The following is a 26,093-nucleotide window of genomic DNA, read 5'->3' on the forward strand; positions in this document are numbered from 1 at the left end:
TTAAGACCAACAAAGATTTATTCAAGGCATGAGCTTTTGAGTGCTTGCACTCGAAAGCTCACGCCTTGAATAAATCTTTGTTGGTCTTAAAGGAGCTACTGGAGTCTGATTTCATTTAGCTTGAGTAAGCAAAGTAGGGCCAGGGTGCACACATTATTGTCTTAGCACGGGGTGACCACAAGGGGTCACTGATATAGCCCGAGAATTCAATTTACACAGTCCAGGAGTGTTGACAGTGACAGATATCAGAATAGCTGCAAAGTTGCATCCACAACATAGGCCTCTTTGTTCCAAGTTAACATATGATGTCAATAGCCTCTCAGTCCTCATCCTGTGATGAGGGTCTCCTCCCCATCCTGCTGTAGAGCCTGATGGGAAGAGGGAGCTTTTGTTAGATTGCTGACCCCCCCCCCTCCAATGGGCACGGAAAGCCTTGGAGACTGCCGCTCCCCCTCCTACAGAAAGGAGGCTTCTGGATTCGGGAGCCAAAGAGGGACCCTATCCACTTCACCTTTTTGTTCTGTCCTGGAGGAACATGGCTCTCCTGAAGGGAGGGAAGACAAGACCGGCGGGCCTTTTTGCCACCCTCTCAACAAGTCAGGTGGGGCTCAATATACCTGGCCTTCGGGGTCTGTTTCAGTTGGCCGGCCTCCGAGGACCAGCCTCAGAGCCCAAGATACCAAGAAGGACCTCATATTACCCCTCAGGGGAGGATGGAATTTGCTGATAGGACAGAAAGGCCAGGATTAGGCTTTGTGCTGGAAGGGAAGAACAATTCCCAACCCCTGGGGGGCAATGACTGAGCTGCTCCCATTCCCCCCTCAGGCCACGAAGGGACCAAGGCCTGGGACAGGGCCATTGCATCATGAACGTGATGGTGAAGAGGGGGGGGAGATGGTGGTGCAGCTGCTGAAATGCAGGGAGGGCCTCTGGGAGACACAACTCCTAGCTGGAGAACAGGTTTCTGCCCTGAAGCTCTCTGCCTGCATCCCCCTGAGGTGAGGCAGGGAGCAGCAAAGGCCTCTGGGCACCTCCTGCCCCTGCCTGGCCTCTCTCCATCGGGCTGCTTCTGCTTGCCATCATGCAGCCCCAGCACTGGCTGCTTCACCTTCTCCTGACAGAGTTCCCTCCCCCTCCAACTGCTGGGTTCCAGAGTTCCCCCATTCCCTGTTCTGCAAATACCCCCCCCCCAATTGGAACAGCTGCCAACCACTGCAGGCACATCTGTGTGACAGGCCTCCCTAGCTCCCGAGCCTGTTTTTTTTGGGAGATGCATTGGTCCAGTACTCAAGCCAAACAAATTAGGGAGGGGAACAGAAAGGGAACAGCCTGTTGAGTGAACGGACATTTATTTGTTTGTTTGTTTCTTAGATTTGTATACCGCCACTCCCAGCAAGCTGGCTCAAGGCAGTTAACAATAAAACATCATATAACAATGTAAACATATATCAATTTAAACAAATAAAACATAACAATTTAAAACCCCCCCCCCAAAATACAAATCTACCAATTCAACAATTTAAACACCCCATAAAACAATCACATCACAATACTCCCAAATAAGATGGCGAATATAAAACCCCCTTTCCCAGCGACTCATAGCTGCGGTCCTGGGCCATGTCCTGGGCTTCATGGTGTAGCATTCAGTCTCCAACTTTCTCTTTCTTATTTGCTCCTTTCAGTAAGTTTTCTACTGGATTATGGTCTGCTCAAATTCTTAATAAGTTTTCTGTATTCTTCATTTTTGAAATAAAAGTTTTAAATGTCCAACAAAGATCAGTTCTCCAACATGACTGATGTCTATCTGAAAAGAAGGTATTGCCTCTTCCATTTGAATGATGTATTCGCCAGGCGCAGTCCAGATCCAATATCCTTATCCATTGTTCATCCTCTTAATATTTGTGAAACAACCCCGGGGGTGGAGAGAGTCCAGCCTGTCCAAGATGGAATAGGGCCAATCAGAGTACGGCCAGCTTTGGCCGCACTCCAATTGGCCCTCCCCCTCCAGCTCCCATCCTCTCTCCTAGCCTGCAAGCAGTGGCACCTCCCCCACGAGTTTAGAGCCTAAGGTAAGAACCTACGGGGACGACAAAGCTGGCTCCCCGTCTGGGCTTATCTGCTGGCCGGGTAGTATCCATGGACTGGTGGCGGAGGTTGGGGATGTGAGCAGAGGCGGTGCTATGACATGTCCTCAAGGTCAGGAGGAGATGCAGCATGGTGAGAGAGTGGCCCACTGCATAGCCGCGGCCACCATGATCGGCCTGGATGAGAGAACCTCAGGGGACCACAATAGGCAACCGACCCTCTCAGCCCCACCCTGCACTGTCGCCCCACAGTGAGCCGCCACCCCACACACACACTCTATGCAACGTGGCTCGGCACAGGCCGCTGGAGTGGGACAGGGCAGAGAGCAACCACGGCCTCTGTCACCCTGTGCTGCTGAAAGTGCTGCATGGGCAGGACACTCCCACGGGACACCAAACGCCGCTGCTCCAACACAGGCAGCTACTGCTCTCTGGCCTCTTCCACTCTGAGCAGGGGCGCCTGGAGAGCAGCCACTGCCTGTGTTGGCGCAGCTCCGTCGGGTGTCCTACAGGAGTGTCCTGCCAGTGCCTCGCTCTCCCCCCGCCTCGCGCTTTCAGCGGCACAGGGCAGCACAGCCCATGCCCGCTCTCCATCCCACTCCAGCGGCCTCTGCCGAGCCGCATTGCATGGGATGGGGGGGGTAGTGGCTCGCTCCGGGACCCTGAGGGTGGCGCTGAGAGCGTTGGCCACCTGTAGAGGTCCCCCGAGGTTCTCTTCTTCAGGCCGACCAGGCAGACCGCACCTGCGCTGCGGCCCGCTCCTTCACTGCGCCGCATCTCCTCCTGCCCTCGAGGAGACGTCACGCCACTGCCTCAACCCACATCCCCAACCTCCTCTGCCACTCCACAGACTCTGCCAGCCCAGCAGGTAAGCCCAGCTGCTGAGCCGGGGGGGGGGGGCAGGAAACCAGCCACACTGTCTCCCCTCGTGGCTCCAAGATCCTCCCGCTTACTACCCCCCCCCCCAACAGCATGCCATGCTAGAGCCCATTTTATCCTATAAAACGGGCTTCCCCCTACTAGTCTTCACATATTTTGTAACATTCCTTCCAGTTTTTTTCATTTTTTCCATTATATTTTTGACATCTAAGACACCGTTCAGCTTCCAAAGTATTAACAATTCATCTTCTTGAAAAACTAATATAGCCTGAAAAAAATAACTGTACCTAAACATTATTCTAGCCGTTATTTGGGGCATAAATTGTTGCTAGTGTCCATGTTGGACGTTCTGGAGCAAAACGTCTTCTCGGGGTAAAACTGGAAAGTCTTGAAGAACCATGAACTCTTCTGCCTCCATGAGGATGAACATGTGCTATTTTCGGGTTTCAGCTCTCTCCAGGGAGCAGGGATGAGTTGCAGATGAGTTGGCTGGAAGGCAACTCCGGGAAAGGAGAGTTCATTTTAGGCTGTCCAGGTGTGTCAGCAGTGACAGATGCAGGATAGTGCGAAGTGCATCCACAACGGCCCCAAGTTATCATAGGATGCCAGCAGCCTCTCAGTCCTTCTCTTGTGATGACTCAACGTTTTCTGCACTTAGCATTCGTCCTGCTAACCTGGTGTGATGCCTTTTAGACAAGTGGGAAGAGAATCAGGGAATGAATCTGAATCAGTACACATGGCTGGAGGCAGCTATGGGAAGACTCATCTGGACAGAAGGAATTCCAGTGCTCTTAAGGGAGGGGGTGTTTGACCCCAGAGGAGGTAGACTGGGTGGTCTGACTATAGAAAAGGGATGTGGGACTCTTCCTGCCCAGCTAACTCATTCCCAGCTAACTCATTCGGCTGGCTTGGAAGAGGTTCAAAAGCTGGCCCACAACTTCTCTGGCTTTCTTCTGGATGCCAGCTTCCAGGTCAGCCAGGGAGACGACCAGCTTTGCCACCAAGTGCCTGAAGGACTCATCACCGATGATCTAGAGGGAAGCAGAAGAAGAGGCCTCTCTTGTCAATGTGCAAACAGCACAGGAGCTTCCCTCTCCTGAGCCTCCCTCACTGCCCCTGGGGGTCATCTTAGTGGAGAGGGGAGAACGTCCCAGGAACAGACTCTCGAACATTTGAGAGAAGAAAGAAGGGAGGGAGGGAGGTCTTTTTGGACTGGTGTGTCTCTGAGGACCAGCCCCAGAGCCCAGGAGATAACTGACTGCCTCATCTCCGCCTTTAAGGGCAGATCGAATTTACTGGCAGGATTAGACTGCACGCTAGAAGGAAAGGGCAATCACCCAGCCCAGGACTGGCATTCACTGAGCCACCCCCAATCCCCCTCAGGCCCCTCATTGGTCTGCTACTCGAGCCAGAGAACTTAAGAGAGGGAAGGGGAAGGGAAAGGGGAAGGGGACAGCCTGCCAAGGGAATGGACATTGCCCTGGGTTTCATGCATCTTACCTTATCCTTTCCACTGAGAAATCCGGCAACAGTCTCAATGGAGGTGTGGGGGGGGGGGGAGCTCCTGCAGGCAGCTGCAGCTGGGGAGAAAGAACCCTGTTAATACCCAGAGAGATCCCTCTTTCCTTCCCCCTTCCAAGGTGGCTTCCACTGAAGCCATCAGGCTGGCCGGTGAAGCCCACGCTGCTTCCTGGGACTTGCTCAGTGGGTTTCTGCAACATAAACTTGGAACAGATGCTGAAACGCATTAGTTCAAGGATGTCGAGACACTAGTATCTGCATAGGATTGAATTTTATCTGAAGCTATATATAAAAGCCTTTGGCTGTTCTTAATTTAAATTGCGTTATCAATAAATACAGGCATTTTCACAATTACATTATGTTTCAGAAACTTCAGGCCACAATCACAGGATGCCTTAGACATTTCCCTTGCTCTGCACGGTTTTTGATTCCCCACCCTATGCTCAACCTTTATAATGTGTGAATCAACCACTTGAGGGAGACAAAGACTTGTGGGGTGTGTGGGGAGAATCTCATTTTCCTTTCCCCCACTATTTCCTCCTGTCCTTCCCTGAAAACCCCTTTTCTACGTTCATCTTTCCTTCCTACACTGTAGTGGAGCTTTTTCAGGTATCTTCCAGTCTTTAAGTTCAACAGGAGAGGGAGAGGGATATAGCCCATTCAAAGCAGCAATTAAAATGTTAACAACTTCTGTCTCCCTCCCATCTTATATATGGGAAAATAAGCAAGATAGGCAGCCCAAGGCCATGCGCTGCGCATCAGAGGCAGGGCTGACACTGTGCAATCCTGGCTCTCGCTCTCAAACCACAACCTCTGCTGCCTCCCTGATGACAGGTGAAAGAAAGCTAATTTCTCAGCAAGCAATCATGGCGAGAGGGAAGGCATTAGAGTAGCCCAGGGCAGGACGTCAGAGCCCAAGGAGGAGAAAACAGGTTTGGGGGAAAGCAAACGGTGATCTATGAAGAAAACAGTAAATGACGTAGAAATAGGGAGGCAAACACAAAGAAGAGAGGAGAACGTCTTGCTCAATGTTAAGAGTGCAGGACATTTCTTTTAAAAGAACTATCAAGCATTTTGCAAAGAGGCAAAATTTAGAAGTCCCAGACTTGGGCTATTCTTCACAGGGAAGGGTGTTCCAGGGCAGAGTTACTCCAAGGTGAGGCTATGGATTTCAGTAGCTTTGCCTGGAGTGGCATTTGCTTGTCAGAGAGAGCTGCAAGAGCTCTCAGAAACCACAGCACAGACTAGCGGTGCCTGAAGGAGGCTCCTGTTGCCAGCCAGTAATGGAAAGACTTTACTTTGCAAAACTTTCCTCCTTAATCAGCCACACAACCGAAACGGCTTTGTCTATCTTGGCAAGCAGATATATGACTGGTGTGGGCTCTCTCTCTATCTGACCTCACAGGGTGTCTGTTCTGGGGAGAGGAAGGGAATGATAATTGTAAGCTGCTTTGAGACTCCTTGGGGGTAGTGAAAAGTAAGGTATAAATAAGCAGCTCTTCTTCTGACCCCTCTCTGAAAGAGGGAGAGCCAGCTTGGTGTTGTGCTTAAGACTGGTGGCTTATCTGGCGAGCGGGGTTTGATTCTCCGCTCCTTCACATGCAGCCAGCTGGGTAACCTTGGGCTGTCACAGCCCTGATAGGGCTGCTCTCACAGAGTAGTAATATCAGGTCTCTCCCAACCTCACCTACCTCACAGGGTACCTGTTGCAGGGAGACGAAGGGAAGGCAATTGTAAGCTGCTTTGAGTCTCCTGCTGGTAGAGAAAAGTGGGATATAAAAACCTACTTTTCTTCTCCCCCCCCCCTTTACAAATCCTCTCCTTTGACTAGTCTCTGTTTACCTGAATCAACTCCTGCATATGCAGAGAGTCCTCAGGGCAGCATTCTGTGCTAATGCATCCCAACCCATTCTTTACACATTTCCCTTCACCTCTGACTACAACGTTTCCCTGTTTAATTATACCGTTCGGTGCACCATAAATACACAGAGACATGGAAATGTTTCTGAGGGTTCTGTTGAATGGTTGGTTCCCACACAAATGCATTTTGTGCACCGACCACAGCATCCATCGACTACTGGCAAGCATCAGGGCCTCACAGGGGACATCCACAGCTCAGTGGCCAAGGATGCACTTTGCACACAAAAGGTTCCAGGTCCTGTCTGTGGTTTCTCCAGTAAGGAGCCAGCCTCTGCCTAAGAACTTGGGCAGCTGCTGTTAGTCAGAGCAGACCCTGAACTCATTAAGCCAGCTGCGGCTTTCCCTGCAAGGATGTCCCTCTCTGGAAGAGGGAGCATCTGGACAAAGTCATGCCTGATCCAAGTACAACTATTCTTTCCCTCTAGAGCAGGGGTAGTCAACCTGTGGTCCTCCAGATGTCCATGGACTACAATTCCCATGAGCCCCTGCCAGCATGCTGGCAGGGGCTCATGGGAATTGTAGTCCATGGACATCTGGAGGACCACAGGTTGACTACCCTTGCTCTAGAGAACCCCCACCCCACCTTGCCCCCTTTTCCCTTTAAATTTAAAGGGACAACTGTGCCCAAAGCCACAATAGCCACTCAGTGTCTTCAGAATCACAAAGGGCTCTTTGATGTGCTGGCCATGACCTTTAGGAGCCCCACTCCCCAATGTGGCTCCTGACCCATGTTTCAGAACAGTGAGCAAGGTTTACTAAGGGTTGAAAGCACTTTGCCACCCCCTTCCCTGCTGAACTGTACTATACTGTAGGGTTACAACATAGCTTGCAAAGGAAGGGGAAGTAAGAGTAAAGGAGGATGGGTCCCAGCGGTGGAGGTCCTGGTAAAATTGCTGCACATCTGCACGGAGCATAAAGGGGAGGAGACATAGGGATGCATGATACAGTGTGGAGGTAGCACAGGGGTGGGAATGTGTGGCCTCCATCCCTGCCCATTTATATCCCTGCTGACACACAGGGGTGGTTTCATGTCCGTGGGCATGCAACCTGTCTGACTCCACATAAAGCAGATTCAGTTGTGCTCACAGGCCTCTCATTCTGAAATTAATATGTTCAAGGAAAAACATGCCTCTTTAAAAAATACGACTCCCGACCCCTTTAAAAGGGTATCAACAAAGCAGGAAGCCAGGTTTCAACTGAGGGGAGGTTTTCTTTTCCCTTTCCTTCACAGCCCCAAGGCAAACTAAGGCTGCTGTCACCTGCCTTTTACAGGTGTCCATCAGGTTTTGTTCTAAGTGTTGTGAGCTTGAGGTCGAGGCAAGCAGATCCAAGCAGACATGTAATGGACCAATCTGTTTTAATCAGTTTAAACCAATCTATGCTAATCTGGCAATTGCATGCATGGCAGGAGAGACCTATTGTCTGCCTTGTTTATATAAGTTGTGGTTTCCTGAAAGGTTCTCAGTAACCAAGGCCCATTCTGCACACGTTGGATAATACACTTTCAATTTGCTTTTGCAGCTGGATTTTCCTGTGCAGAACAGGAAAATCTACTTCCAAAGTGCATTGAAAGTGCATTATCCAACATGTGCAGAATGGGCCCTGGTGTTCATCCTATGAACCTGCCTATTTTACACTAAGAGAGGTTTGGACTGTAGTTAGCTTAAAAGCCATGCCATCTGCCTGAGACTTCTTGGTCCTAAGCATGTGGGAACAGGCTGCAATGAAGAAGAAGAAAATCATCTTGCATGCTGAGAGACACTGCTCCATATCTTTCAAGACTTTGGCCAAGTGCAAATTAAGATTTTGGAGGCAGAGCCTGGAAGTCCATTGATATTGCTTGCTCTGTCCTTCTGCAAACTTGTAAAAGTAAGTAGAAAATGTTTGTTTCTGTTGAAAAGGACTTTTTCCCCTCCCTCAATTTATGCCTATGTTTTTCTTCTATCTGGAATATTATTCTGCAATAGTTGAACAGGATTGCATGCTGTTGTGTAGAAAAGAAAATATGTGGCCCCATTTATGGCTCATAAATCGGGTTTCCACTCCAGGCTGGGAAATTCGTGGAGACTTGAAGGACAAAGTCTAAAGTAGAAGTTTGTGGCAGAAGGGATCTTCAGCAGGCTATAATGCCACAGAGTCCACCTTCCCAAAGTAGACTTTTCCCTCTGTCCCCTGGAGATCAGTTGAAATCCCAGGAGATTTCCAGGTGCTGTCTGGAGGTTGGCAACCCCACAAACAACAGAATCTCTGCCCCCTCCCCATCATTAAAAAACACACAGCTTGCCATGCCTAGTTACAGGTGCTAAAGCTCACTGATGTGAGTGGGAGGCAATATGCAGAAATGGAAGCAGGATTACAATCAAGGCATATATCGTACCAATAAACATTGAAATAGGAACATTACAAAACTGAAAGCAAGCAGCTGTTGCTAAAAGCCAAACCTGCAAACCCTGATGCTTATCTGAAGTTGCCTTTCCTCCTTCAGTCTCCACCCTGTAAAGATCTTGGCTATCAGTCAAAACAGTTCACGAAGGATTAAGGGGCGGGGAATCACCTGTAGGACTACCATTTCAAAGGACCTTTTTCTTGATCTTTTTAATTAAGAACGCTTGTTAAGTAGTGGGGTTACACTTCAAAAAGAAACAAGGTTCCTGTGGCTTAATATTGCAAATGAATTCCCCCCCCCTTCTCTTTCAGTAATATTGCACAAATCTAGATATAGACAACAGGCACCATCCAGAAAAAGGACATTTATCAAAATGCTAGCTTCAATGATTCAGTGTGTGTTTGTGTACTTATTCTTGTTGGAGAAATCTAATAGATATAATGGTGATAGAAAGTGCTGTCAAGTTGTAGCCAACCCTGTAGGGTTTTCAAAACAAGAAATATCGATATTCAGTGTGGTGACGCTGCACTTCCTTAATGCAGTGGTCACCAACCTTTTTATCACCGGGGACCGGTAAACGCTTGACAATTTTACTGAGGCCCGGGGGGGGGGTAGTCTTTTGCCGAGGGACGTCGCCACTGCCTGAGCCCCTGCTCCGCTTTCTTTCCTGCTGGTGCCCCTGACTTCCCGCCGCCCACTGGGGGGCGCTGCTAGCAGCAGATGTGCAGTGCCACACCAAGGGGGAGCCCCAGCCATGGCGGCCGCTGGAAAGCACCAAATGTGAGCCGGCAGTAGAGTGGCAGGGCAGCCCCTGAGGCAGCAGCCGGGGAGGAGGACGAGGAGAAGCCACAAACCGGTCCCGGTCCTGGTCCCCGGACCGGGGGTTGGGGACCACTGCCTTAATGGACACTCACCCAAGAACTAACCAGCATCAACCCTCCTTAGCTTCCCAAATCTGATGAGATTGGGCTACAAATTCTTAACGCTGCCGGGAAGCCAGAGCAAATGGCAAGAGGAGGACAAGGGGGAATTGCACACTTTCCCTCTATGCCTGATGCCCCAGGCCAAAGGAAGCTTTTGTAGAGGGTGATTTTGGCATTCTCTTGTTGCACCAGCAGGGGAGACAGAAGTGGCCGATCTTGAAGTTGGTGGTGGAAACTGCCGTCAAGTCACAACTGACTTACAGAGGCCCTGCAGGGTATTCAAGGCAGGAGAGGTGGTTTGCTGTTCCCTCCCTCTGTGTCGTGACCCTGGTGTCCCTTGAAGGTCTCCTATCAAAATAAGTAGTCAGGGTTGACCCTCCCGAGAATTAGTGAGATCAGGTTAGCCTGGGCTATCCAGGTTGGGGCAATCTTGATGTTAATTCTTCTACAAATAATTAGGAGCTACTTTGACCTTGAATTGGGCATGAAGAGCCTTCTCTCCAGCAAGGACAAGCAGGAACACAGTCTTGTGTGGAGCTGAAAAAGAACATTCCCTGATGTTCAAAGCGTTCCAGTCCCAAATACGCTACATCAAGTTGACAGCCGTTGAAAGTTACCTACAAACACGTAATTGAGGTTTTTCTGGCATTCCCTGATTGTTTGAGCAGGCACCAAAAAACTAAAACTCCAGCATTCTGAGTTGTCAAACACGACATTCAAATTACCAGAGAGCTATTATATAATGTTAAAGATTCTATCTGGTGACACAGAATATCAGACACAGGGACTGCGTATTCAGGGAATCTTTGAGGAATATTCAGTGTCGAAGTGTGGGGAAGAGGTAAAGAGATGGGCCCAGAATGGCAGCTCATGTCCCACCATTGTGTCCTCACCATAGCTGGTGCCCAGAGGCTCCAGCAGAAGAGGCCCTGGACAGGGCCCGGACAGTCTCCTCCCAGGAGGCTGTTTCCCAAATATAAGGGAGCAAAATAGTGTTAAGAATTTATTGTGTGCAGCTTAATGTTGTGTTTTTTTAAGGTTAAAAACATCCACAATCCCATAAACCAAAAATATCATATGCACCGTACCATCTTAGGCCTTAGACCTCATGCTTTTTGACCCACCCTGGGTCTTCTTGAGGGGTCTAATTTTTTACACACATACTGATAAAATGCAAAATGCACCAAGGAGCTGGTAAAATGAACAAAATGTTGGAACTTATTTTTTAGGATGACAAAATCCATTAAAATGGATCAGATGGAAAATGCCCATTTATCAGATAACCATCCCCTTCTTTCAGGCTGCCATGAAATCCTAATGTGTGTCCATGGAGTCAGTGCATGTACAAAAGCAGGTCCAGGATCTCTTCTCCAACTACAATTCCCAATATTCTTTGAGGGAGAGAGGAACTGCCATAAGTGTATATACACCGTTCTGGCCTACATAAGCCTAACCCTCTTCCTTCTCCATACTTTGGACCTAGAACAATGCCAAAACACAGTAGAAAACTGGGACTTTGGAACGGTTGCCTGCCCATATGAGTACATCTGTTTACCTACCAGACCTGATCCTGGCAGTGCTGGCTCTGCTTGCACTCCTTAGTGGTTTCCTCCTAGGAACAAAGGAGTGCAACAGCCAAGTGCCAATACTTTCCATAGGGAATCTTAGCTATGCACATCTCGATAAGGATGCTGATAAAATGGGCAGCCAGATGCCCAAACCCAGGATGGTATCAACCCTTATCAACCCTTTTTTTCATGCAACCACTGCTGCCAAACTTCAGACTGCATCGAGGTGGCGTGCAACAAGCATCTCTGGACATAGACTTTTGTATTTGTAAGATCAGAGAGCTCACGGTGATAGCAAAGCTAACATAATTAATAGAAGACCACCAGAAGATTTTCAAGACTTTGGGACTATAATATGAAATCTTCGTGATTTCCTTTTCATTTTTATGTTTAACCTCTTATGTTGATAAAATAATACAATTTATAATAAAAAAGGACTCAGGATGCAAAGCTATGAGGCATATTGTAACCAGCTAGACCGGAGCATAGGAGAAATACTCAGGGGAAGAAAATTAGCATCTGTATTGAAATAAGAATCCTGCATCCCTATTCAGCCCAGGGGTTGTTATGCCCACCATTTTGAATTTATTTGGGGCGTTTTAAAGTTGCCTTTCTGGCCAAAAGTTTCCTCAAAATAGCTATAGCAATTAATACAAACATTTATTGCATAATTATGAAAACACAATCATTAGATGCTGAAAATGTCAAGGAAATTAAAACCGCCAAGAAGCTTACCAAAACAAAATGGAAGTTGCTCACTGAATCACTTGGGCCTATAGGCTGTGAGAGAAAGAAAACCTTTCGGCTCTGCCTTAAAGTGTTGGCCTAAGATCTGGGAGACCCTGGTTTGATTTCCCACTTTGTCATGGAAGTTTGCTTGATGACCTTGGGCCGGTTATACTCTCTCAGCCTAACCGAAACTCACGGGTGGTTGTGAAGATAAAGTGGAGGGGAGGAGAATGAGAGAAGTCGCTCTGGGTCCCTATTGGGAGAAAGGCAGAACAGAAGGAAAGTAAATGATAAATCTTTCTAGCTCTGGCCAGAAGGCTCCTACCTCCACCCTGGGGAAGGAAAATCTACAGCAGGGGTAGTCAAACTGCGGCCCTCCAGATGTCCATGGACTATAATTCTCATGAGCCCCTGCCAGCAAACACTGGCAGGGGATCATGGGAATTGTAGTCCATGGACATCTGGAGGACCACAAGTTGACTACCTCTGCTCTACAGGGTAGGGCAGACAGGCCCCTATCTGAGGTCCTGATCTGCCCCTTCGGATGCAGCTTGAGACAGTTCATGGTGGAAGGGATATATATGATTTGCTCTGCCAAGATTCTGAACAGTCAATATCAATAAATCCAATAATCAACTCAGACTCCTTGAACTTGTCTGCTTTCATTCATTTATCCCTGGGAAACGTTTTTAAAGCCATTTCTGATTGTAGTCTGTTCAGTCTGCATGCCTAATAGCCGCTGGGTGTAGAAGAGGGCAGGTAGCCAGTTAATCTGTTAATTCAGATCAGTGCTGGATCTAACTCTGCTCCCGAAGCAGTTCCCATTTCCAGCCAGCCTGGGTACAGCAGAAACATGTACGATTTTAGTTTTATTAAGAGTTAGCAGCCCATAAGCATCTATCGATTCATTAATTTAAAAAGACGGTAAAACAGACATTTGCTTACGTCAGCAATGCAATTTTGACATAAGCTGCTCAAAAACAGTGTCAGTCTAACATTATCAGGGAAGGGTGAATATTTCAAATTCCATTTTCTCAAACATTTATTTCTGCTTCATATTTTGGACAGTAGAAGAAAACATGGAATTTGGCAGTCACAGTAGTGTTGGTTTGGAGATGTTATTTGAAGAAAACAAACCTTTATCTGGGCTGTTGGTATTACACTGCATTTCCCCTCAGGCTGCCACAAAAGCCAAAAATTAGGAAGCAGAAGCTGACGTCTCTCAGTCTCCCCCTCCCCCCTCACAGGGTGTCTGTTGTGGGGAGAGGAAGGGGAAGGCGACTGTAAGCCGCTTTGAGACTCCTTTGGGTAGAGAAAAGCAGCATAGAAGGACCAACTCTTCTTCTTCTTCTTCTTCTTCTTGCAAAAGAAAAAAGTGTAAGGGAGGCAATTAGGAAGCATAAACGGTGTGGGAGGGGGGGAGATAAATGATTTTGAGTGAGAGTGTACATCTGTCTCCTGAGCCCCGTATTTATGCTTCCTATTGCTTTTCCCATGGGTACTGGAACAGACCTGAAACAATTGGTGGCTGAAAGTGCTGCTTCGGGGCATGAAGAAAAAAGCTTAATCCATCCAAAGATAAGCTAATCACATTGATTGCAACAGGAAAAAGCAGCGGGATTTGCATTTTATTCGCCTTCAGGCTCATCTGAATCGGGGATACCTGCTGGATGATAACTGGGCCTTTGAGCATGGGCCTCTCAGCCAGGGTGTCCTACCAAGCTGAGAAGAGTGCCAGGAGGGTGCCTTGTGAAGGCTGTCTGCACAGAAAGGAGATATTGCACTGGAGACAAAACTCACAATAACAGGTCTCCAGGGAAGTCTCATTGCTTTTGGGTACCAGGGAAAACCCCCAAAGAAACAGAAACCCTAATCAGCTCTGAGAACAAGCTACTGTCCTAGCACAGGATTCAGTTGCCTTAGATAGGGTTGCCACCTCCAGGTGAAGTCTGGAGTTCACACAGAATTACAACTGATCTTTAGACTAGAGGGATCAGTTCTACAAAAAAAAAAAAGCAGCTTTGAAGGGCGTACTTTATGGCATTGCACCCCTGCTGAACTCCCTGCCCTCCCCAACTCCCCCCTCTCCAAGCACTGACCCCAAATCTCCAGGAATTTCCCAGTCCAAGCTGGCAACCCTATACTGCTTGGCTAGCTTCTGGAGTTGGCTGCAAAGCTGCCAGTGCACGCTGTTAAAATCATTTTTCAGAGCTGAATTCCTACATCTAATTGCAAATGACTCTGAATGGATCTTGGGAGCCTAAGGAGATCCTTTTTCTGGGCCTTCCCGGGGCCTGGTTGCTTAGCCCCTTGTACAGGGAGCAGGGATCTGTTTCTGGTGTAGGAAAGTTTGGTAAGGCACCCTGTGTACTGACAGAGCTATAGAAAAGAAGCAAGCTTAATTCCTGAGTAAAATCCTGTGTACACCTTCTCTGTAGTCAGCATCTTTTGGACTGAGCTACCCCACTGGGATAGAATTAAGTCGATTCACATAATCTTAAATTCCTAGGAAGGTACTAAAATTTACAGATCCATTATGGCTGGTCTGTAGGGAAAACAAAGGAAATGTCCAGTGGCAGCTTAAAGACTCACAACATTTATTCCAAGAAGAGCTTTTCTGAGACAGGGCTCATTTCTTCAGGCACTCTAGGCTAGGGGAAACAAAGTCTCTCTCTCTCTGTCTCTGTCTCTCCCCCACCCCCACCCCTCTCTCCCATCCACCCATCCATGATCAGGGATAGTCAAACTGCGGCCCTCCAGATGTCCATGGACTACAGTTCCCAGAAGCCCCTGCCAGCATTTGCTGGCAGGGGCTTCTGGGAATTGCAGTCCATGGACATCTGGAGGGCCGCAGTTGGATTACCCCTGTGTTAGTAGTTTGTTTATTTATTTATTGGATTTATAACCCACTGCTCTTGTGAGTAACAACAACAATCCAACAATAAAACCCCATTAAACCCCATTAAAATACACTAAAGCCATCTATTTATCTATTACATTTTTATACCTAAGGTGTCCAGATTGTCCCACTTTTGGAGGGACATCTGGGAGTACCTGGCAAATTGTACTTATGTTGAAATTTTAAAAATATATCACAATACTATTTTTGCGTTCTATGCATTCTATGAAACTTTTTGTTGCTCCATATAAACTACATTTTTAATCAAGAACCCCACCGGTCAATGGTGTCCCACTTTACCAATGTTAAAATCTGGTCACCTTATTTATACCGCCACTCCCAGCGCAGCTGGCTCAGTGCCGTTTACATCCAATAAAAATAACAAACACATCCATAAAACATCATAAAAATCATCATAAAACATACTATGATCGCCCAGTCATGCCAAGATCACGATGAAAATTCAACACTCCAACGACTCATTGCCCTGGCATCAACATATTATGCCATCGCTATCCTCTGATGTAGCCCAGGGGAGTAGTCCCAGACCCGGTCTAACACCCGGTCCAGGAAAACCCAAAGGGAAAACCCAGAAGGTGCCACTTTAAGGTGCCACTGGATTTCTGTTTTGTTTTGCTACAGTCATTTAGAGCCATCCTGTGGCTCAGTGGGAGAGCTTCTGCTTGGCATGTGGAAGATCCCAGGTACAATCCCTGCCAATTGAAAGGATCAGGCAGGAGGTTATCTGAAAGGCCTGTGCCTGGGGTACTGGAGAGTTGCTGCCAGTTTGAGCAGACAATATTGCTCTTGAAGGACCAGAGGTCTGAGACTTGTGCCTGCACAACAGAATAGAATGACATGACCTGGGTCCCACACTGGTGTGGTCTGTTGGTGCCCTCTACTGGAAACAGGATGAATTAACCGACCTTTTAGAACAAGAGCCCTTTAATCTCTATTTTTTTTAATTTTGCCCATAAAACAGATATATATATATACATAATTTGAGAAAATCACATGTGTTCCTAAAACCTAATCAATGACTGAATCCATTCTTTGGATCACACTCGACCACAAAACAATCAACCCTATGAAAATCTTTATCGTTTTGGTAAGCAGTTAATTTCACTAGAATATACATCTCTTTCATTTTTGACAACCATTCCTGTATCTTAGGGATATTATTTTGTTTCCAATGCCTGGCGTAAACCAGCCTAGCAGCAGCTATCATCTTAACTAACCATCATGGATATTAGGTAAGTAATTCAGCAATACTGTCTCTGGTTTACAGTGGATTTAATCTATCGTGATTCTGAATACCAAGCACTTCCTTATTTGTTTCCTATTTTTAATGTTTTAAAACTTTATGAATAGCTTGCCTTGGTCACTGAGACTCAAGGCGGATTACAAAATATGAACACGATTCAGTCAGACAGCTTAGGGACACCCAATGCTTTGGTTTGTTGTTTTTTTGCTGTCAAGCTGCAGCCGATGAATCCTGTAGGATTTCAAGGCAAGAGATGGTCTGAGGTGGTTTGCCGCTGCCTGTCTTTGCAAAGACAACTTGGACTTCCTTGGTAGTGTCCCTTCCAAATACTAGTCAGGGCCAGCCTATTTAGCTTCTGAGATCTGATAAGATCAGGTTAGCCTGGGCTATCCAGGTCAAGGAGCATCAGGACTAGTATGGCCGAATTAGAAAATAATGCAAACAGAAAAGGACCTAGGGGGTGAATACCATAAACCAGGGGTAGTCAACCTGTGGTCCTCCAGATGTTCATGGACTACAATTCCCACGAGCCCCTGCCAGTGTTTGCTGGCAGGGGCTCATGGGAATTGTAGTCCATGAACATCTGGAGGACCACAGGTTGATTACTCCTGCCATAAACAACACAGAAAGTGAATGATAAAGGTAGAAGACAGTATAGGAAAACCAAACTGAAATATACAGTAAACATTGCTGTATATTGGGGTACAACCCTATTTCAAATTCAAAAAACCTTTAATGGCATATAAAAAAACATCTATATAAATATATAGACAATCCTATTTCCTTGTAAATGTACTCTTGGCGTTTTCAGTTATACTGCATTTCCAAATCCCTTTGGTTTTTGTTTTGCCTACTTGTTGCCCACTAGTTAGTTCTTGCCACTTGTGATAACATCACATTTTCTCAGCATGCGAATTGCTGTATTTCGGCATTGTGAAAAAAGCGATTTCTTCTCCAGCTAACTAATTTCTTGGGGGGGGGGGAAATTGGGGCAACTATCTCCAAGCCAAAAATCAGGGGGCAGTGCAGCATAGTTTGAGTCCTCCACGTGGAAAACTTCTCTGTGATCTTTTCTTTTCCAAGGAGTTATTTGGTCATTGGGGGGGGGGGAAATTTAGGAGGCTTGGTTCAGTCAGGATCAGCATCCCTTAATGTTTCAATGTCTTGTCCTCAGTCCATATATTCCTTATTCACAATGGGTGCTTCCCTGTCATATGGGGAAGGCCGAGAGTGTAGAACATGTGCAACTGCATTGCTCCTACAATAATGGCATTCGTTTATAATATATCCCGCCAGTGTTAGCAAGTGCCCCAGGAGGATCAGAGCAGTTCTACATTTCTCTGCTGTTCTCTGATCGCTCTTCGACATCACAACATTTTGTATGAGGTCATGCAGCACATCTAAGCAGATCGTTGAGTCCCCTGGTTTGGTGTCAGGCAGTCAGATCTTTATTATGGTCACTAGCTTCAAAGCCCGTTCATAATCTTAATCTGCCTGTGTATCAACATCATTCCCCTTTGGTATGTATAGGTGCAAAAGCTGAACAATGAAGAAAACTGACAGGAAGATAGTTAACTAATTTGAAATGCAGCAGGAGAGTTTTATGGATACTGTGGACAACAAAAACAAAAAAAACAAACGTGGGTAATTGATCAAATCAACCCTGAATTGTCCCTAGAAGCTAAAATGACTAACTGAAGCTTCTGTGCTTTGGTCACATTATGAGACGACAGGAGTCATTGGAAAAGACAATAATGCCAGGAAAAGGCAGCAGGAAAAGAGAAAGACCCAACGTGGGATGGATTGAATCAATCAATGAAGCTGCAGTTCGCGAGACATCCTGGAGGTTACTGGATACCACCTTGCTAACATCCCCCCCATCTCCATCATTCTGTTATTTGCAGCTTTTAACACAGCTTTTCGCAATGTTTCTAACACTGAGAGACTCCTGAAATCTTCATCAGGCTTCAAGAAACCCCAGAAGTGGTACAATTATTATGCAGAATATGGTTGGGAAGCAGAGCTGCGGACACGCCCACCCAGAGCCCCTCCCCTTCTCATCCCCTCCAGGCCCATCACTGGCCATTTGGGGAGGGGGGTTGACATGACACTATATGGCCATATAACCCAATAAATATTTAACTCCCACCCATTCAGGAAACCCTTCCAGGGCCATCAAGGAACATACACACACACCCTCATGGGTTCAGAGAACCCTGGTTAAGAAAGCCTGTTTTAACAGATAACACTTAATGTATCTGAAGGCGTGAGCTGTGATTCACAAAAGCTTATCTTGGAATAAAGGGTGTTAGACTGAGGTGCCCCAGGGTTCCCAGCTTATTTTGCCTTCAAAACAATGGCCAGTATCAGCAAGTCCACTCTTTCCCCCTGCAGCAATGATTCAGCATTGTCTGTTTGTAGGTTTGCTTTCAAAATGCTGGTATGTCACAATCCTTTGGCATTTTATGATCATTACCACCCTTGGAGCTAGGTTCCAGTCCAGTAAAATCTTACAGAGGGACAAGATTTTGGGAGGTATAAGCTTTGACCCTCAGAAAGCTAATATCTTAACAATCTTGGGGGTCTGGTACTTGTATATCCTGAAAAAGCTTATTTCCTGAAAATCTTGCTGGTGCTTCTATGTTGGAATCCAGCTCTAATCTGAGCTGGGTTGCTGGGAGGGCAGTATGTAAACTGAATGAATATAAATAACATAACAGACCAATATGACCACCTTACTGAAACCCTCAGACCCAGAAGTACAATATAAAATATGTACCTTATTACAGGTTGGCGTTACCTCAATTCATGGGAATGAGGAGGAGCTCAAGAGGAGGAAGAAGAAGGCAAGTCTTGTCACCCCTTTCTCGTAAGGAGTCCTGCTGTGAAAGAACACAGATGGCCTTAATGGGTGTCTCTAGAAGGTCATACTGGAAGGTCTGGCTTCTCTTGGGTGACCTTCTGAGTGCAATAGATCCAAGAGGGTGTAAAACAATTTTGCTTAAAATATATTCATCAACTACCCTGAAGACCCAAACAGGATAAAGGTGAGATAGAAACTTCTGAAGCAAAGTGTTGTAATATAAATTTTGAATTGGGCTTGTAATTTAATCAAATATACTTTTTTGAATATGAAAATAAAATCTGCGTGATAAGAAGAGTAGGTTTTTATATTCCACTTTTCACTACCTGAAGGAGTCTCCAAGTGGCTTACAATCACCTTCCCAAGTGGGGCCGAAAGAGCTCTGACTGAACTTTTCTGTAAGAACAGCTCTAACAGATTGTAACTAACCCAAGGTCACCCAGCTGGCTGCATGTGGATGAGCTGGGAATCAAAACTGGCTCTCAGTTTATAGGCTGCTACTCTTAACCACGACCCGAAACTGGTATAACCTTTAGACTTATCAGGACTCTCTCAGCCTCACCCACCTCACAGGGTGTCTGTTGTGGGGAGAGGAAAGGAAAGGCTACTGTAAGCCACTTTGAGACTCCTTCGGGTAGAGAAAAGTAGCATATAAGAACCAGCTCTTCTTCTTCAGTAATATCAGAGCCCTCTCAGCCTCACCTCCCTCACAGGGAGTCTGTTGTGGGGAGAGGAAAGGGAAGGCAACTGTAAGCCGCTTTGCAACTCCCTCGGGTAGAGAAAAGCAGCATATGGGAACCAACTCTTCTTCTTCTACTACACAAAACCCCAGACAGCACAAACAGGAAAGTTTTGTGTAAAACAATGTTGCTACATCAGTTAAGATCAGCTGGTTTTAAATTCAGGCAGTTAAGTCTTTCCTTGAAATAAACATTGTTTTCTTTAAATAACTGCTAAACAAGTTTACTTACATTTGTAGTAACAATAATTTCTGTAGAGTTGTCAGGCTCAATTCTTTGGGTTCCAAGCGGTTTAGTTATAATAAAACAAATATAGAATCACTCTCACACATACTGACTGAAGTACATTTTGACAAGAACACAGTTTTTTGCTTTTGTTTTTGGTTACTGCAACTCCCTTAAACACTCACTCCATCTCAGACCCACAAACACAGGAGAGGAGGAGAGATGCTGGCAGACCGGGTGACAGATCCAGTTAACTGAAAAAAAAACTGACAGAAACCGATAGAATCATAACAGAGATTCTCCCATCATGCACTGCTCCTCTCTCCAATATGAAGAGTGCTAGTATGCAAGGATGTAAAACTCAATGAACAGCCCAATAAGAAATGTCTTGCGAGAAGCAAATCATTGGAGGGGGGCTCCCTTGGGGGGCTCTGACACATTTCAAGTTGCCAGTGGGCAACATGGTGGAGACTTCTGCTCTAGAGATTAGTAGGAGATGCCCCCACCCACCCCTTGAGGCAGTTGACAGGCTCTTCATATGGAGGTTTAGAGCAGGGGTGGCCCAATTGCGGTTCTCCAGATGTCCATGGACTACAGTTCCCATGAGGATGTGATGGCAGGCGTTCACAGTCCATGGACATCTGGAGAACCACAGCTGGGCCTCCCCTGCTCTAGCATTTTCTGCTAGATTCAACAGCTCACGGGGAACAGCACTCTACAGCTCCCTAGCTCGTCGATGCCTTCACTTTGGATTCTTTCCTGACAAAGAGACACAGAACTTGCACATCATCAGCTGTCATCCTAAATTCTGAGCTTTTCAAATGGGATCAGATCATCTGAGACAAGGATGCCAGCCTTCAGGTGGGACTTAGAGACCTCCTGGAATTTCAGCTTATCTCCAGATGACAGAGATCTGTTCTTCTGGATAAAATGGCTGCTTTCAGGGGTAGAGATTACAATGTGGCATTGTAATCCACTGAGGTCTCTGTCCTCCCCAGGCTCCATCCTCAAATCTCCAGGGGTTTCCCAGCCTGGATCTGGAATTCTCTATCTTCCAATCCCATGCCGGTGGCCAGGGAGAACCGGACCACCCTAACCTGTGTGCATTAAGCACGTAAATGGCAGACACTGCCTGAGACATTCTGAGACCAATCAGTATGTAAAGACACCATGGCACCATCTGAAGTGGAGTTACACCCTTCTGAATTAACCAAAATCAATGGGCTGGAAAGACTTCCAAACCCCAGAGCCAGAAGGCAACATCAAAGGAAGACCATGGCCTCTGTGCCCTGTGGTTGGCCCTCCAGAGGTACTGCTTAGCCTCTGTGTAAGCCTGGATGCTGGACCACTGGTCTGATCCAGCAGGGCTCTTCTGATGTTCTTAGGAAGGCCTTAGCCTCTATGGCCTGTTGTTGGATGTCTAAAGGAACTGGTTGCCCATGTGTAAGACAGGATGTGGGACTAGATGGACCACTGGATAAGCCAACAGGGGCCTTTGTCTCTTCTAGGCTGTACTCCTGCCAAATTTCCCACATTAAATAGATATTATATAACTAGCATTTTATTGGTGTACTTAAAAAATCCTCACTATGCAACCCTATTCCCATTTACTTGGAAGTATGCTTCATTGAACACTGTGAGACTTATTTACGTGTGAATCAGCACAGGATTGCCCTGTCCTCCCTGAAATAATCCTGAAGATGACAAAGAGATGTTTCACTACCTAAGAGAGTCCCAGTGCAACTTATAAACATCTCTCCCTTCCTCTCCCTACAACAGACACCCTGGGAAGTAAGTGGGGCTGAGAGAGCCCAAAGAGAACTGTTTGGTGAGAACAGCTCTAAAAGAACTGTGACTATCCCAAAGTCACCCAGCTGGCTGCATGTGGAGGAGGAGTGGGAAACCAGACCCAAGTTTCCCAAATTAGAGTCTGCCACTCTTTAGCCACTAAACCACACTAGCTCTCAACAGGTATTTCTAGTTAGTGCTAGCAAGTTTACATCCCCAGGGTTGATGTCTGGCAGCAGGAATGTTATGGAAGTGCCTCCTTTCTCATGAGAGGACTGCATCTCTTCTTCACTTTGAACATTTTCCCCAAAGGATATTCCTAAAAGAATGGCAAAGGAAAGAGCAGTCCAGACAGCCAGTGAGCCAGCTACGGGCTGTGACCTCTCTCCCACCAGCTTGGTGTAGTGGTTACGAGTGTGGACTTCTAATCTGCTGAGCTGGGTTTGATTCCCTGCTTCTCCCTCGCATGCAGCTGGCTGGGTGACCTTAGGCTCATCACAACACTGATAAAGCTGTTTTGACTGAGGGAAAATATTCAGGTTCTCTCAGCCTCACCTCCCTCACAGAGTGTCTGTTGCGGGGAGAGGAAAGGGAAGGCGATTGTAAGCCACTTGGAGACTCCTTCGGGTAGAGAAAAGCAGCATAAAAGAAACAACTCTTCTTCAGTAATATCAAGGCTCTCTCAGCCTCACCTCCCTCACAGGGTGTCTGTTGTGGGAAAGGAAAGGCGATTGTGAGCTGCTTTGAGACTCCTTCGGGTAGAGAAAAGCAGCATATAAGAACCAACTCTTCTTCTTCAGTAAGATCAGGGCTCTCTCAGCCTCACAGGGTGTCTGTTGTGGGAAAGGAAAGGTGATTGTGAGCTGCTTTGAGACACCTTCAGATAGAGAGAAGCAGCATATAAGAACCAACTCTTCTTCTTCTTCAGTAATATCAGGGCTCTCTCAGCCTCACCTCCCTCACAGGGTGTCTGTTGTGGGGAGAGGAAACGGAAGGCAAATGCTTTGAGACTCCTTTAGGTAAAGCGGCATATAAGAACCAACTCTTCTTCTTCAAATCTAACCCCAGAGCAGCCTGGAGCCCCCCCCAAGTGGGGGGGGGACAGCCTCTTCAAGCGTGGCACTTTCCAGACTTCCTTTTCCTCTGTCATGGCTGCCCCCTCCAAGTTCGCCTGGCACCTCCTTTATTGCCCTCTATGAATGGGTCTGAAATGTTTTTCTTTCCCCAGCTTCCCGGTGGAAGGACTCTCCATCTTCTCAAGCTGCATCAAGGGTCTTCTTGATTGCCATTTTCATTACTTTATTGTCAGACTTTCCCTGCTGAATGCCACTCTGGGCAGACGTTTGACTCTTGATCTGAAGGTCACACCTCCTTCGGTATGACCCTTGGAGGAAGTTCTTCCTCCAGCCATTGGACTCGGCGCCACCAACCTCAGGTTGTTCAGAAATACCTGGAGATTCTGGGGCTTACGGAAGGGAGGGATAAAACAGGATATAACCCCATAGAGCCCGCCTTCCAGAGGGAACCATATCCTCCAGCTAAAGTGGAATTAATGTTTAAAAATAAATAAAAGCACCATGTTTGAGTCCAGCGGCACCTTTAAGACCAACAAAGGTTTAGTGGAAGCGTAAAAGTGTCCATGTGTGTGCACACAAAAGCTTATAACTTGAATAAAACTTTGTTGATCTTAAAGGTAACACTGGATCCAAACTTTGTTCTGCTGCTTCAGACCAACACAGCTACCCACCTGAATTTAAAACAAATAACGAACTGAGAGGCGTTGTGTGTGTATTTCTGCTGAGGACCAAGCTTGAGGCAGGATTGTAAACCTGCACAGTAATTAACCAATGTGTTTGGCGGATCCTGTCAGTTTAAATGAAACTGACCAATAGCATCCAGTGGTGGGATGATCTATATGGGGCTTGTGGGTATAAATTGGGATTGGGTTTCTTTGGTTCCTTTTAGGTTCTAGTATGATCATGCTGGGGTCACAATTAAGAGCGGAAATGAACTCCCAGGGTCCTGGGATCTAGGGCTGCCAGGGTCTCCCTCGGCCACCAGCAGGAGGTGTCTAGGGGTGCCAGATGCAGGTAGGGAGAGTCACTTGGGAGTTGAGGATGGATCCTGCGGATGACAGGGACCTCTGTGTGGTACAAGGCCATAGAGTACATCCACCCTTCAAATCACCCATTTTCTCCAGGACACCTGATCTCTGAAGTCTGGAGATAAACTGTAATTCCAGGGGATCCCCAGGCCTCACCTGGAAATTGGCATCCCTAGCGATTTATATAGTCTGCAGAGCAATTTATATAGTCTACAGAGCAGTTGTTGTTACAGGAGATCTCCAGTCCCAACCTGGTGGAATGTGGGAATGCTCTGCTAACTAAGATCTGGGTCCTGCAGCACCTCAATCCATTACACAAGCCCTGCAAGGTAGAGCTATTCTGCCAGGCCTATGGTTGAGCCAGGAATAGAACATAGAATCATGGAGTTGGAAGGGACCTCCAGAGCCATCCAGCCCAACCCCCTGCACAATGCAAGAAACTCATACTTAACTGCCCACCCACACTGACCCCAATTCCATGCCCAGATGACACCCTCTCTGAGAAACCCAAAGAGTCGGTCCGCATTTCCCTGGACACGCAAGAAAGAGCCACAAGAGCCAAGCCCCGACACAGCCCTTCCTGCCCACCCACTCACAAACTGCCTAAGTGTATAGATTCAAACATCCAGCTGGCTGGCCTCCCTTGCAGAAAGCTCTCCGAACAGCCAGGCAAAATATGTCTGCTCCCAAAGGGATACCGTCCTTACGCTCTCACATTTAATCAGCTGGCAGACAGGCTGGATTTCGAATGGCTTCTGTGTAAAACGTGATTTCAGATTTGCTTTATGTTACGCCCCGACGGTACCCGCGCTGAGCCTTCCGGAAAGGGCGGGATAGAAAAGGAAAGATTTCTTTCTTCACCCAGGACTGACCGGGGAGTGAGGAGGAGAGCCAAAAAGAGCACTCTCTGGTGCGCTCTCCCGGCCAGGCGCAACCCCGGACAGGCAGCCTCTGCGGGCTGTTTGGCCGCCCCAGGAAGGGTCCCGCCCGCGCCCTCCAGGCCGGCTCCTCGGTCTCTAGCGGGGAAGGACCCTGCCAAGCGCCGCCCCCGCCCAGCCTGCCGCCAGCCTTCGGTTTCGCTTCTCGCCAGCCAGTCGCCGGCGCAGCCATGTCGGACCCGGTGGTGTGCGCCTTCCTGACCAAGTTGCTGTGCGGCCAGGGGGGTCGCCTGGAATTCGCCCTGCTGCCCCTGCACGTTGCCGGCCTACCGGAGCAGCAGCTTCGCCAGATCGTGGAGGAGGGCGCGCCCGAGCGCTTCCTGCTGGCCGCCGCCCCGCGGGGCTCGGCCGGCGCCTCGTCCTCCTCCTCCCGCGCCGTCGTGGCGGTCTCCGCCGTGCGCCTCTGCCCGCAGAAGGAGTGCCCCGGCTGCGATCGCCTCCACCTCTGCAAGCTGAACCTCCTGGGCAAGTGCCGGGTCAGGTGAGAGCAGGCGGAGCGGGGGGGGGGGGCAGGCAGGGGGGGTGCCCCGGACGGAGCGGCTCGCTTACTTTTCCCTGGAAAAGGTTCCACTGACGGGGGGGGGGGGGAACCAACCAAACTGATAGGGGAGTACTCCAACCAACGGGGAACCAGTTGGCGGCCGTCGCTTTGAAATGGGGAAGGCTAGCGCGCCCGCTCCTCTGGGGATCCGCAGGATCGAAAAGGGCTTTGTTGCGGCTGGATCGCGCGCCTGGCCAGTGTGGTTCCCGCCAGAGGTTGCCTTTCTGTCTTGGAACGGAGCGGAAAGGTTTCGGCGGGCTGGAGGGCAGCTTTATGCCCTTTGGGGTTGCAAAACTCCCGACTGGAGCTGCGCTGACGTCTGTATTTATTTTTTTAAGTTGCCCCCTTTGCAAGGCTTGTTTTTTGTTCGTTCGTTTGTTTTTGTTCTTTTCAAAAGTTGGCAAAGAGGCGAAATGTTTATTTATTTATTATTTATTTATTTAGATTTATATACCGCCCTCCCCGAAGGCTCAGGGCGGTTTACATTAAAACTAGTCAACGATACATGAAATGATACATGTTGATTTGGCATTTCTTTCAGTGTGGCTCTGCTTGGCTTTGTGGCTTCTTCCCTCCGCTTCCATCCCCCCTTTTTTTTTTACAAATGAAAGCGATCCTTTCTCAAGGGACCTGCTAAAACTAGGGACAGAGATTGCCCATGGAGACCGCATGCTTGCCCTCAGGGAATAATGGAGATTACGCTTGTCCATAGGGGATAGTG

General features: G+C 47.7%; 1 protein-coding gene and 1 long non-coding RNA gene across 3 annotated transcripts in view; one reads left to right on the forward strand and one right to left on the reverse strand.

Moving 5' to 3' along the window:
- Nucleotides 1-1,261: 1,261 nt before the first annotated feature.
- Nucleotides 1,262-20,341, reverse strand: LOC143823876 (uncharacterized). The gene is made up of 4 exons (XR_013226624.1): nucleotides 20,008-20,341; nucleotides 18,953-19,055; nucleotides 4,464-4,543; nucleotides 1,262-3,994 (listed from the first exon to the last, which is right to left on the reverse strand). It is a non-coding gene; the product is annotated as an uncharacterized LOC143823876 (long non-coding RNA).
- A 4,486-nt stretch (nucleotides 20,342-24,827) lies between these two features.
- LOC143823592 (protein mono-ADP-ribosyltransferase PARP12-like) overlaps nucleotides 24,828-26,093 on the forward strand; it is a 29,285-nt gene continuing 28,019 nt past the window's right edge. Inside the window, exon 1 of one of the 2 annotated variants that reach the window (XM_077310062.1) lies at nucleotides 24,828-25,312. In XM_077310062.1, coding sequence (XP_077166177.1) covers nucleotides 25,002-25,312 — 311 coding nt within the window. In that variant the 5' untranslated portion in view covers nucleotides 24,828-25,001. The remainder of the gene's footprint in view (nucleotides 25,313-26,093) is intronic. The other variant, XM_077310064.1, reaches the window with a different exon arrangement.

This window comes from Paroedura picta, chromosome 14 (assembly GCF_049243985.1).
Source record: "Paroedura picta isolate Pp20150507F chromosome 14, Ppicta_v3.0, whole genome shotgun sequence".
In the NCBI taxonomy this organism is placed as follows: domain Eukaryota; kingdom Metazoa; phylum Chordata; class Lepidosauria; order Squamata; family Gekkonidae; genus Paroedura; species Paroedura picta.